Consider the following 13,837-nt stretch of genomic DNA (forward strand, 5'->3'; position numbering starts at 1 on the left):
TTCAAGGCTTGCAGCAACATTATAAATTTGCGCAGCGCTGACTCTCCTTGCTTGCTCAGACGAATGTGGTCCTAACCATTTTATAAGGAGGTCAAGTTCCTCTCTAGGTGACAAAGACAAGTCTTTGATTACATTTAAGAAGGAGGATTTCCATGCGCGGTAGTTTTGGGGTTCATCATCAAATTTCTGTATAGTAGTTGACACAAGCTCTCGTCTCATTAAATATTTTGCCACATCTGTTATAGCAGATGAGTTATTGTGGGTAGGTGGTATTGGTGTGAGTGGTTCAAACTGATGTGCTGGACTTGTGTATGTCCCATGATCGTGGTGATCGCTGGGTGGATGTTGCTGTCTCACCTCCTGATGTGTGAGGTCTTCCTCTTTCCACAAGGGTGCTTTGGGTACAGCCACAGATGAGCTTGGATATCCTTTTTTAAGGTATGGTGATGGCTGTGTGTTATCTTCAGCAGGAGTATTTTCTTGAATATTTTGCACATATGACTGACTGTCAATGTAATCTTGAACTCTTTGCTTACAGTCTGCAGGGATGACTGGGAGTTGCCCGCTTTTCTGGGAATTTTGTTCCTCAAGCTGAACAGCTGCCTCTAAGACCTGTGCTTCAGCTGATGCAGCAGCAGCCATTTTCTTCACCTGGAGAATATGCAGCTGTGCTTGGATTTGAGCTTGTTGTTTCATAGCTTCCGCTTCTTGTTCCGCATAAGCCAACTGCGCTTGTGCAGCCTCTGCTTTGGCACGTGCCCTGAGCGCTGCAACGCTTGCTGTTGACCTGTTGGAAAGTTTTGAGCTGGAACAGTATGATCTTGTCTCCAGAGATCCAAGTGTCTCTACCTGCTCGGCTTGGTTAGCTGATGGCTCAGACATTGTGAATACAGTAGCTGCCTTGAATGGTGAAATCTGCTGAGTTGTATGCCTTTTTACTGTTCTGTCCTCACTAGATGTGGGTGTGATTTAGCTTATCCAGTTTGACAGACAGTGAACAGAATGAGAAGAAGAGAATGCTTTGAACTGAGATTCTTCTTTACTTCGAACTGCATCTCCAGTTTACATGCCATGTTACTAAGGCTTCTCATACATGGTATCCCTTATCCATTTTCATTGTCTCTCCTTTCTCTTTTCTTTTTTGTAAAACTAAATAAACACAAAACAGATAATTACCTTCTCATTCACTAAGCATACATAATGTACTAATTGAAACTTAGTTTTCATGACAACCAGCAAAAACATAAATCTTAAGGTTGCCTGAATTAAACATAAATATCACCTTCAGTTAACTAGCATTAGTGATCATAGCAAGTTAGCAAACACATGCTAATATACAGTCGCTAGCACACAAGTAGCTTTACAAATGAGTAATGACCACACAGCTGAAATAGTAACTCAGTATACTCACATTACACATGCATCACAAATCAGATAGTTAAGGTTATAGTACGTAATGGAAACTTACAGGCATGCGTGGGCAAAGGTTTCACCTCCACTGAGCACTTGTAGCAAACTAGCTGGGCATAACAACTTCCCAAGTACCAACTGTGGCCACAAGAGGGTGCCAAATCATACACACAAAAGCATATTACCACATTAAAGTTATACCAACACAGCGACGTTTTGAGGGTCAAATGATGTCTGTAGAGCAAACACTGTGGACACAGCAGCAGTTGAAAGAGAAGTGTTTAAGATGAATCTTGGCACAGTGAGAGACAGAGCTCGTTAAGCAGGCAGGTGTGAGCCTGGTTGCTATAGTGACTGCACCCAATGGCTCCATACACACGCTCACAGACATGCACCTCACTTTTGCTGCTTAAAATGAACAGAAAAGTCAGCCCGAAACAAATCGCTCCCAAATGAAAAGTACATGTCGTATTGACAAAATTCTTTCACCGTGAGCGGCAGCAATGTCTAGTCTATGGAATTCTCAGTTTTCATGCCTGTGGAGTTTATTATATGGATGTGGTGACAGTGTAAAGACACCATGCTCTTTTGATTTTCAAACGAACCTTCTGAGCCATTTTAACATTAGAGTCTATGGAAGAGTTGGAGAGAGGAGGCTGTGCATTGGTGACATTTATGAAAGAACCATAACATCTAGTACAATAGTAAACACATTGGATGAAAGAGGACACCGATGGCTACGTTTTGAGGGTAAAATCATACCTGTAGACCAAATGCTGCGGACACAGCAGCAGTTTTAAAAAAGATTTTAAGATTAATTTTTTTGCTCCTCTCACTCTAGCAGTTGAGCTGTCTCACTCTAGCCCCAACATTCCGTCCCATACACACCCATTATAAACTCTGAAACGGCTGAAAAAACAGCATGAAACTTAAACTGGAACTGAAGAAAAAGTATAATAGATATTGAAAAGATAAATACAAGTTGAATAGTTGAATGTCTTGGCTTCGTTTTAAAGTTTGAATGGTGGCTCTACGTCAATGTATGTGGAAGTAGATACAGTTTGAAGAGGAGTAAGTTGAATGAGAATTTGAAGGGTCTCCCCATTGAAATACATGGGAAATTTTTGTTGAAAAAAGTTGAACAATTTTAAAAATATAAATGTTATAAATGAAAAAAAATACAAGCAGTCATGTCCAAAAGATTGTGGAATCTAACGGTGTTTGAATGGTTTTTCTAAGTTGAACGGTTTTGAAGGAGTAGCAGTACAAAAAACGTACGGAATATATAATAAAATAGAAAAATAAAGATTAGAAGAACAATACTGTGAATGCTTTTACAAGCATTCACACTAATAACTAGAAAGTGCATTTTCTGAAGAAACTGCAGTGTGAATGCTTGGATCTGAATGTATGCACTGAAATGAATTAATTGCTGAATATTAAGTTAAAAAGTTTGAATGAGATAAAAAAAACAAACAAAAAAAAAAACAGAATTTAACCTGAAAACAAAAGTGCTGAACTGCTAAAAGCTGAAGGTTACACAGAGGAAGAAGTTGGAAAAAAGCTGAAAATGTTTTAATTGTAAATTAGAAAAACCTAAGAAGTGAGAAAAGAACATTTAGAGTCAGAAAACATCTGAATGAATATTAAAAGTTCATATTCTTTGAATCACTGAATGACTAAAATGTGATCCCTCCACTTGAATCCACAGATTTAAAAGTTTAAATGTCTGAGCTTTAAAAGACACGGTGTTGGAAAGAGAACAACGATGGCGACGTTTTGAGGGTCAAATGATGTCTGTAGAGCAAACACTGTGGACACAGCAGCAGTTGAAAGAGAAGTGTTTAAGATGAATCTTGGCACAGTGAGAGACAGAGCTCGTTAAGCAGGCAGGTGTGAGCCTGGTTGCTATAGTGACTGCACCCAATGGCTCCATACACACGCTCACAGACATGCACCTCACTTTTGCTGCTTAAAATGAACAGAAAAGTCAGCCCGAAACAAATCGCTCCCAAATTTCTACATGTCGTATTGACAAAATTCTTTCACCGTGAGAGAGAAAAGTTTGTACTCATGTCTGCCACATCATGAATTTAACCCCAACAACTCTGTGCGTGTGTAGCTACAGGTGACTCCTGTGATTTTAAAAATACTTAAAGCAGAATAGAAGTGTGTGTATAGGCCTCTCTAGCTGTGAGTTCTTGTCTCAATCACTAGTTGCAAGTCTTACTGAAGATGATGTTCACTTTTAATAATGTTCCCTATTTGGAGAGTATTATTACATATGCTCATTGTCAATGCAATGACATTAGTCATTGTACAGTATTACAATTCTGATACATTTCTAACATACAAACACACAGCAAACATCATTTTGAACAAAAAAAAGTCACTTTTATAAAACATTCAGAAAAAGCTCTATCAGATAAACATGGCCAACACCGATTTGGTCTCTGATACATTCTCCCTTCATAATATAAAGATTATGAGAGACAATAATTGTAATTTTTTTTCTTTCCTTTTTTTTTGTTTTTTAAGGCTGTTTGACACGTTTTGTTTTTTTTAAACATTAACCTGACATGTCAGATGTTTTTCAAAACTGTTAGAAAGGCAGGAACTTTTCAAAAAGTACTTGGCACGTGACTTCAAGAACCTCAGTCTGGTACAGTCTAACAGGCCAAGTTAAACCACAGGACTAATACAGCACAGTTTGTAGAGGTAGGACAACAAAGAGGGGAAAAAAGGCAACAAGAAGCATCTTTGATTCCTCGCTTTGAAAGCTGGTAAGTCAGTAATGCAGTTAACATTTCAGCAAATAGTTTGTGCAGAAAATGAGCACTTTGGGAAAAGCCCTTACAAAAGGAAACAATCATACGTTTATCATGTGCATCATCACACCTAAGACATGCCTGATACTGCCACAGGCATAAGAATCCAGTGAGGTAAATAAAACGTCCTCTTTGTTGGGTAACAAAATAAATTTAGAAGAGCTGACTATTTCTTTTTCTGCTTCAATACTAAAATGATTTATTTAAATGCAACTTTATTCATTTTTGAATGAACCTTGACAACATGCAGTGCTCAGTCCAGATGGAGGATCTGTAAAAGCAACAGAAATATTATGAGTATAGCAATAGAGTCATGAACCTTAATAAGAAAATTGTCTATTTAGAGCCATTATTAACAAAAATGAGTTATTTAATAAAAACAGCATAAAAGTAAGTAAGCTGATGTAATTTCTGTACATCTTAGCAGACTGGTGGATGCAAAAAATATAATCGAAGCTTAAGCCTTTGGGACTGACTCCTTCATGGATAAGTCAAACCACAATGAATTTTGATGTCATTACAAATAACTAAGAAACTCAAAGCAACTTCTTAAACATCTAAACTGTTATTAAGTTAGATACAAATGTCTTAACATCTAAATAAACTTATTTACTAAGGCTTATTACAAAAACCTTAATGTGAACCGTTACTCATCATCTCTCACTCTCACTCACACTCTTTCTGCCGGTTATCACATGATTGAGCAGCTCTTGGGCGAGGTGGTCCAGCGCAGCCAGCTCAACTTTTCATCGCTATATGGTGGGTAGCGCAGGGCGTTAAGTTTTTCCAAAGCCCAACCACGCAGCATGACTGCTCGCCGGTGACTGAATGCCTCAAAGCCCCAGTGACCATGGTAGTGACCAAATCCACTGTTTCCTGGATGGACGAAGTGAACACTGGTTATGCATATGACTGCATCTCTTACATCTCTTTCTTAGCAGGCCAGCCTGACACATACCTACACCTCCAAAGGGCAGGCCTGGCAGGGCCATGTGGACAATTCCATCATTAGAGCAGAATCCTCCACTGCTTGAATTTTCCAGCACCTTCTTCACCACCTTAAAGAAATAATGACAATGTTAGCTAAAAGACTAAATGTTATAAATGTTAAGGCAGAAAGTGGAGGTTGCCAAGTTCTGTGTTCTTACAGAGGATTCATCTGAGAAAACATAAAAGGCCAGAGGCTTCTCTTTTCTTTTGGTTAATTTGATGCTTTCCTCCAGAGACTCAATTGTGAGGATCGGCAGGATGGGGCCAAAGATCTCCTCCTCCATTAGAGCATCATCTTCAGCTACATCCACCACTACTGTAGGAGCTGTGGAAAGATTAGGACAAAATATTTTTTTATATATTCATTGTTTTCAGTCAAGGAAATTCAGACTCAAGCTACTTTATAGAAAAGTGTGACAAAAAAGGATCCAAGGAATGAGATGAGATGGAGGCAGTGATGACCTGTAAAGGATGCAGTCAAAAGAAGAACAACATAATGATCTCACTGACAAAAATAATGAAGTGTGTTACCCATGTAACCTGGTTTCTGTTAGTAACTTGGGTACTAAAATACACATGAATCCATTTGTTTGGTTTTTGTTTGTGCTTTTCCCCCTTTCATTCAGATTTTACTAAAATTTTTATATGTAGTTATGTTTGAGTCTTTACTAAGCTAACTACAATGCAGTTTAAAAATAATCATGTTTTATTGCCCAACTCTGCTCAGATCTGCTGGTTGTTGTTTGTTCCATGTTGCCAGCAGGAAAGTTGTAGAGCACCCTCTGGTGGACAAACTTTGCAAAATCAACATGCATAACTTGGTTGAAGGGTGTTTCTCCTGTCTGTTTACTTTTTACATTCTCATTTAATCACTCATCATGGTAATAACGGCGTTACTTTTTCCAGTAATGAGTAATCTAACTAATTAGTATTTCTACCATTACAACGCCGTTACCGTTACTAACAAGAAAATGCAGTGCGGTCCTGTTACTATTTTTCAACAGACGGCTGAAGCTGTGTTCAGCTTACCGCATGCAAGTAATCTGGGCGCTACAGCTTTAAGCAGCTGCACGCGCTCCCGCGGACGGCAATCACTTTCTGGCACACGATCATTTTTTTGGCACAACACCTGGAGCTGAGGGGGCAAAACAATCGCATGTGTGCTGCTGTTTGACTGAGGAACAATAAAGTAGTAGTGGTAAGCCAATCACATGACCAATGATAAAGCAACAAGGTGATATATACCAGTTTTTAAATTGTGTTGATAGGCCACGTAAAACCAGAGTCATGATAAACAATATATACGTGTGTTTTTCCCTGAGTGGTTTTATCACATTTACTGTCTAAGGACAGCGCTAGCAAGCACTCTCTGCGTATGAGCAAAAAAAAACAAAAACAAAAACAAAAAACAGCCCGTTCGTGTTGGTGGAAAAATGCACCATGTCGACCAATCAAAAAATGATATGGCAACATGACATTTGGTTGTTTAGGAGTGACGGCGAGAGAGAGAGAGCGAGAGAGAGCGAGAGAAAGACAGCAGGAAGAGAGAGAGAGAGAGAGAGAGAGAGAGAGAGAGAGAGTTTTGAGATGTGAGACATTTGTGACATTTAGCGTGTTTGGAGTGTGTAGTTAATGTGTTGTCTTGTGTAGTTAGTGTGTGGTGTTGTGGATAGTTTTGTGCTGTGTGTCAGAACAATGAGGTGACTGCTGTCTCCAGGTAGAAACAGGAGCAGTGATACACCTGCTGTTGTCAGGCCTGCAGGTATCAGGCTGTGATGTTCTCCTTAATAATGGACAGAAATTATTTTTTGAGAGTGGCACAAATAATTTGTGTGGCATCTTATTGAATGCAGAACACCTGATTGTTCTGTAAATAGTTTGAAATGGTTATTAATGGTTATTGGTTAAAAGGTAAAATGGCTCCAAATAACTTGATTTGCAAAACTTGTGCATATGATTTTAAAATTGACAATTTATATTTGCATTTAAAGTTATGAAATATGATTCAGTAAACATGTTTGTGGTTGTTACAGTAAAAAATATAACTTTTTCTACTCCGATTTTGTGTTTTTGTTTTTTTGTTTTTTTAGATCAATTGTGTCAATACAGTATGTCAACATGAAAACATAACTGTAAATTCAGACACGTGAGGTTGTGCTGAAAAGAATGATACCAAACAAGGCAAAGAAATAGTTTTTAAAGGTGAAACGTAGAGGGAAAATCAAAAGTGGTTAAAAATGGCCAATTATAACCTGGACCCCACAGGGTTAAACTTTTTTTTTTTTTTTTTAGTAACGCAATAGCTACGCAATAACGCAATAACTCAGTTACTTTTTTGAAGAAGTAACTAGTAACTATAATTAATTACTTTTTCAAAGTAACTTGCCCAACACTGCTCATCATACCAATACATCTCCAAATAGCTAATGTCAGCCAATATATCAGCCCCATCAATACACTGGTCACACTAATATAAAGAGTGCTTTAAGAAAAAGTGAGACTATTGAAACACTACATTACCAAAAGTATTCACTGTCCCATCCAAGTCATTTAATTCAGGTGTTCCAATCACTTTCATGGCAAGGTGGATAAAATCAAGCACTTTTACTTCATTTGTGAAAGAATGAGTCGCTCTCAGGAGCTCAGGGAATTGCAGTGTGTTACCATGATAGGATGCCACCTTTGCAACAAGTCCAGTCATGAAATTTCCTCACTACTAAAAATATTCCACAGTCAACTGTGGCATTATAACCAAGTTGGAGCTAATAGGAACAACAGCAAGTCAGCCCCAAAGTGGTAGGCCATAAAAAATAACAACTGAGGTCCATAGTGCAGAGGTCACCACGTTTCTACAGAGTCAACCGTTACAGAGCCCCAAACTTCATGTGGTGTTCACCACCCTGCCGCTGGACTCTAAAGCAGTGGAGATTTGTTCTCTGGAGAGACGAATCACACTTCTCTGTCACTAGGAGAATGGTACTGGTCTGATTGCACTGTGCCAAGTGTAAAGTTTGGTGGAGGGGGAATTATGGTGTAGTGTTTTTCAGAACTTGGATTCAGTCCCTTAGTTCTAGTGAAAGGAACTCTTAATGCTTCAGCAGAACAAGATATTTTGAACAATTTCATGCTCTAGTTTTGTGGGAACAGTTTTGGGATGGCCCCTTCCTGTTACAACATCACTAAAAGAGCACAAAGCAATTTCCATAAAGATATGGATGACTCCGTTTGGTGTCTAAGAACTGCACAGAGTCCTGACCTCAACCCAAAAGAACACCTTTGAGAAGAATTATGTAGAGCGGAGACTGCGAGTCAGGCCTTCTCACGCAACATCAGTCTCTGACCTCACAAATGTGCTTCTGAGAGAATGGTCAAAAATTCCCAGAAACACACTGCTAAACTTGTGGAAGTTAGATCTGCAAAGGTTAGGCTGATGTCATTTTCAACCATATGGATTGAAATTGGGATGTCACTCAAGTTCATATGCATGTGAAAGCAGACAAGCAAATACTTCTGGCAATATAGTACAGGTCTCAAAGCTGAAAGGCAATTTCTTTTTCTAGGTAAAAGCAGTGCAATGCTAACTCTGGGCTCGGAGAGCGACTTTTTCACAACAAGAATTTCACATGAGAAAATGCTGAATAAACCTTCCCTACATCAATAGTCAAGAAGACTGTTGATTTCCTCTTTTTGTTTTTCCTTGAAACATTAAGTAAAAGTGTGATCTACACACCGATCAGCCACAACAATGAACAAAAACTAGGAAAAGGTAATGTTCTGTGGAGAAATCCTGGGTCCTGACATTGATGTTTATTTACTTTGACTTGTACCACCTACCTAAACATTTTTGTAGACCCAACAGACCTTGCCATGGTAATGGCACTCCCCGATGGCAGCAGTCTCCCCCAGTAGGACAATGTGTCCCATCACACCAGAGAAACTGTTCAAGACCGGTTCAACATGACAAAGAATTTAAGTGTTGACCTGGCCTCCTCACTTTCCAGATCCGAATCCAACTGTGCACCAATGGGAAAGGCTGGAACAAGCCCGATCCACAGGCCCTACCCTGCAACCGCCAGGACCCAAAGGATCGGCTACCAATGTCCCGATACCAGACAGAGATTACTTGTCCACGCCCCAACGGGTCAGAGCTGGTGGAAAGAGAGGACCTACACAATATTAGGCAGGTATTCTTAATGTTGTGGCCGACTGGTGTAACATTTTTTGTATTGTTTATTTAAAAGTAAATGTATACCAGCTAATATACGGTCTTATTCGAAACACCAAATCCTCAAAATACTTTTTAACCCACCTATGTACCTATCCTTCTCATCGTGCTCTCCTCCCACAACGACCTTGCCCTTGGTCCTGTTGAGCAGTCCCATCAGACGAGTCCAGTGTTTAGGTGTTACAATGCGTGACATATCAGGGCTCTTCTGAATGTCACTGCCGTAGAAGTCCTCCAGGACCTGGCGCAACGCAGGCACCAGGGCATCACGAGTGGCTTTCGAGCACAGAACGTAATCCGGTGCCACACAGCTCTGGCCAGCATTGAAAAACTTAGCCCACACCAAGCGGTGAGCAGCAGCAGTGGCATTCACCCGACCATATATTAAGCAGGGGCACTTGCCTCCCAGCTCCAAGGTCACTGGGGTCAAGTGGACTGCAGCAGCCTGGAGGACGACACGTGCCACAGCCTGAGAACCTAACAAAGACGGGTGAAGAGTCAGTTCCCAGAACGGAAAAGGATAATCTACATTTCAGTGTTACTAAGCCAACCAGGGAAAAGAGGAGAGAATTGTGTGTCACTTTACAATTGGAGGACACTATTGTCATGCCGTATTAGACAGTTCATAATTAACTAATAATCATTTAAACCTCTAAACAGTACAGTGAAGCTTTGGGTTTTGGCTATGTACAATTCCTGACATTTGATCCATACGTGTGTTCTCTGAGGTTTTTACCCGTGTAGAAAATGTGGTCAAATCGATTCTTCAGAAGGGCTTGGGTCTCCTTTGGTCCACCACGAACAACTGCATAACAGTCCTGTCAACAGTCATATTGTCACTGTCACATTCACTGTGCCAATCTCTAATCATAACAATTGTGAAAAACTCATTTGTCTGTGACTTCTGGCTGATATTATCATTTATTTTCTAACAGTTATTTCACCTTAGACAGATATTTGGGCATGAGCTCTGTTATCAGATTATCTGTGGCGGCGCTGACTTCGGAGGGCTTGATGACCACACAGTTTCCTAATCAAAGACATCAATAACAGGCAGCATGTAAAGGCACATGAAGTCACAGCAGTTACATTTTCATGTTTATAAAATCATTCGAGGACTCTAGGACTCGTTGCCATGTTTGCAAATTCTATCAGCTCACTTTAAATCTACGGTTCGCTCTTACTTTTAGAAATATTACCAAGTTGAGTTCCACTGTGTCTATGAATTGTAAACTGTTAGTCATCCCTTTATTTCATCACATTTGAATTATTGTACTTCAAAACATCCCTAAGACGTCTGCAGATCGTTCAGAGCGCTCCTGTGAGGTATTCACATGTCACACACGCACACCACCACACCCCTCCCCTTTACATTTTTCCTGAGCTAGCATTAAATCTCTGAAGTTAACTCACTCCAGGTACCTGCTTTTACGTTATTGTCACCAATTTTAATGTTGCCTTTAGGATTTAGTTTTGCTAAAAGCATGTTTGTGGAACTACCTGCAGCAATGGCTCCAATCATGGGTAAGATGAGAAGTTGCATGGGGTAGTTCCATGGCCCGATGATCAAAACAACTCCTAAAGGTTCCCTCCGTACAAAACAGTCATCAAGCTTTGTGGCCTGAGCAACAGAAAACATTACAAAATCAATTATGCAGCAAGAAAAGGCTTTTTAAAATGCAGGAATGCACAGATATATGAAGATATTCTGGATTGCTGTCAATTAATGCTAGACATGTACATTTTATATATTTAACATTAAAAACAGTCTGAAAACTATATGTGCCAATGAGGCACTGGCCATAAATTTCATCTTGCAAAAAATAGAAAGTAGTATGAAGAAAGCACAGCACATGTCAGTCTTACTTTATGTTGTGCCATTTTAAGAGTCTCCTTTCATGGTATCCTTGAAAACAAATATTTATTTTCTAGAGAGGAGTGGGAATTTATTTGGAGACCAGTGAGGGTCAGTGTCTTCACCTACATCTAGCTACATGGATATGAGGCCCAGCCAAAACAATGCAGCTTAGCTGGCTTATCCAGTGCCAGCCTTGTGTAGAAATAAAGCCGCTGTGCGTGTTCAAGTGGTTGACTGGTGGAAGTCAAGCACGTCGCATTTCAGTCTGTGCTCTCTTTGTTTAACAGTGATTTACTAATAAACACGTTTAGAGTGGAGTTGCTACATTTATTCTCATTATTCTGCAATGGTGAATTTCCTTTGGCACTGGCTGAAATCTCTCTGGGAGGTGCCAGGAATTTCTCTCTGCAGGAAAAAGACTGCTAGGACACAAGAGGTTCAACTTGTTTGACATGAGGAGTATTACTTGGGGAATGAAAACAGTTGTGTAATGTTTCCTTTTTTTGTTTAATTTGATCACACACACACACACACTATTAATAAGTTGTTTGTTTTAACTTACCAGGTTTTTGCTCACATACTCCGGCTGCATCCAGCTTGTGAGGTTACTGAGGGCGTAATGGAGCTCATTCATCACTATATCAACCTCAGAGAGGATGGCCTCAAATTTTGGCTATTGTGCAACAACAGCAAGAAGATTAGTGTTTATTTAAGAACAGCAGACAATGCATAAACTACTAATAAAACCATTAGTGAATTTAATCGCTAAATCCAAACTATTCTCACTGTAATGTTTTTTAAAGGAGATGTTAACCACTTCCGTACAGTTGTATTACAGGCTTTAAAATAAACTGTCATGATTGCAAAATCATCATGACAGCAAGACAAGCAAAAGCCTGAGGCTTTAGATTGCGTAATTATGTCTTGGAGAATTACAGTCATGTGTTCATGCTTTGTGTGGAACACGTGAGCACAGTCCTGTACCTTTGTGAGGTCTTTGTGCAGCGCATTTACAATCTGCTCCTCGTTGTCTTTGATCATGGACATTAGGTTGGTCAGCTGTGTCCTGCGAAACTTCTCCGGTATTGTGACACCCGATTCAAACGCTGTGCGCAACCTTTCCAAAACCTGACTCTGGCTCTCCATTTTTTCAAGCTTCACAAAAAGAAAAGAAAGAAAACAAGGATTGATTCCCTAGAAGCTGTAACGGGCAAATGCTTTGTGAAAGGTGGACATTAACTTCTCACATCTTCAACTCAGTGCACGTCGATTACTTATTCCTACTCAGAAACGTTAAACGTAATGAGAAACGTTACAAAAACTGTATTAGGTAAATGATGAATTATAGCAAATGTATGATGTGTATAAAATTTGCATTTTGAAAAGCCAACCATTGGACAGCTCTTCACATATTGTTCCTGTCAGTCTTCTGACAGAATAGTTGACAACGATATTTAAATTTGTGTAATTACTCTGACAGCGTTTGCATGGCTACTGATGTGACAGCCCGTAATAAGGGCAGATGACTCATTAAAAAAGAGATTATGGAGCCCTGTGAGTAACAAGACCAGCGAGTCTGAGAAATTACTGTCACACACAGCTTTTAAACCCACTATTATGGATTTCGCAACATTTCACAGCGGAAATATCAAATATTTGTGTGGCGAAATGACCAGAACACTGATTTTGCGGAATTGGGAAGAAATATTAACTGTGATCATTTCCAACGGACATTCGCACGCTACTGTAGACAATGGCACGCGGACACTAACTGATAAATGCAGTCAAACAGCGCGTGCACACAAACGACGAATTATCAAACAAGAAAATGTCACATAAATATTACAGACTGGCAGATGTCCCACGCGGGATCTGTTTGTGGTTAGGCCGAAAAAAAACTTTGGCGTGGGAAGTAATTCCCGGGAGAGATGAATAATAGGTTCCAGTGTAACCATTTCTTTCAGGGTGGGAGTCAGGATTTTCTCACGATGGTTCAAACTGCTCTAACATTCATTTGCGTGAAGTAGCTAGCATTTTGCAAACAGCAGAAATAAAGCGAACACACTGCTGTGTTTAGCCTACCTGCTACTGGGCTTATCGTCTCTCCAGCTGGCAGACCTGCGAGCAGACACCGTGCCGACGAAATGTTGAAGACTGTTGACGTTTCCGGGCTTCACTCCTTTTTTTCGGAAGTACAGCCACCGGCTTTCTTTGGGAGGGGAAACGCTTTGGTCGAGCTAGAAAAACTAGCCTTAAAACTTGTCAAGCGGCAGAGGTGGCTGTTTTTAGTATACATTTCCGTGTGCGAAGCATTGACTGTATGCGAGTTAAGTGTCGCATTTATTTGGCTCAGTGGTCCCCCGCGGAGGGGTACCTTTGACGTTTTTACGGGTACAGCGGTTATTCCTGTTTTAGCTTGAATAAGACAAATTCTTGTTTAAACCTTATTTACCAAAGCCAGCCTTATGTGCCCAAGGACAACAAAATAAAGGTGTCCACTCTTATACTTTCACACATTTTTCATTG

At 39.9% G+C, this 13,837-nt stretch overlaps 1 protein-coding gene across 1 annotated transcript; it reads right to left on the reverse strand.

The window, feature by feature from the left end:
• Positions 1-3,636: 3,636 nt before the first annotated feature.
• On the reverse strand, positions 3,637-13,732 carry aldh3b1 (aldehyde dehydrogenase 3 family, member B1). Its single transcript, XM_031729530.2, has 11 exons — positions 13,394-13,732; positions 12,296-12,466; positions 11,874-11,984; positions 10,954-11,074; positions 10,398-10,483; positions 10,190-10,271; positions 9,538-9,930; positions 5,387-5,553; positions 5,197-5,296; positions 4,913-5,114; positions 3,637-4,509 (listed from the first exon to the last, which is right to left on the reverse strand). Exons 2-10 carry the CDS (start codon positions 12,455-12,457, stop codon positions 4,930-4,932), a joined length of 1,407 nt encoding a protein of 468 aa, XP_031585390.1. The 5' UTR covers positions 12,458-12,466; positions 13,394-13,732; the 3' UTR covers positions 3,637-4,509; positions 4,913-4,929.
• Between the last annotated feature and the right edge of the window lie 105 nt (positions 13,733-13,837).

The sequence above is a fragment of the Oreochromis aureus genome, linkage group 4, assembly GCF_013358895.1.
Source record: "Oreochromis aureus strain Israel breed Guangdong linkage group 4, ZZ_aureus, whole genome shotgun sequence".
Lineage (NCBI taxonomy): Eukaryota > Metazoa > Chordata > Actinopteri > Cichliformes > Cichlidae > Oreochromis > Oreochromis aureus.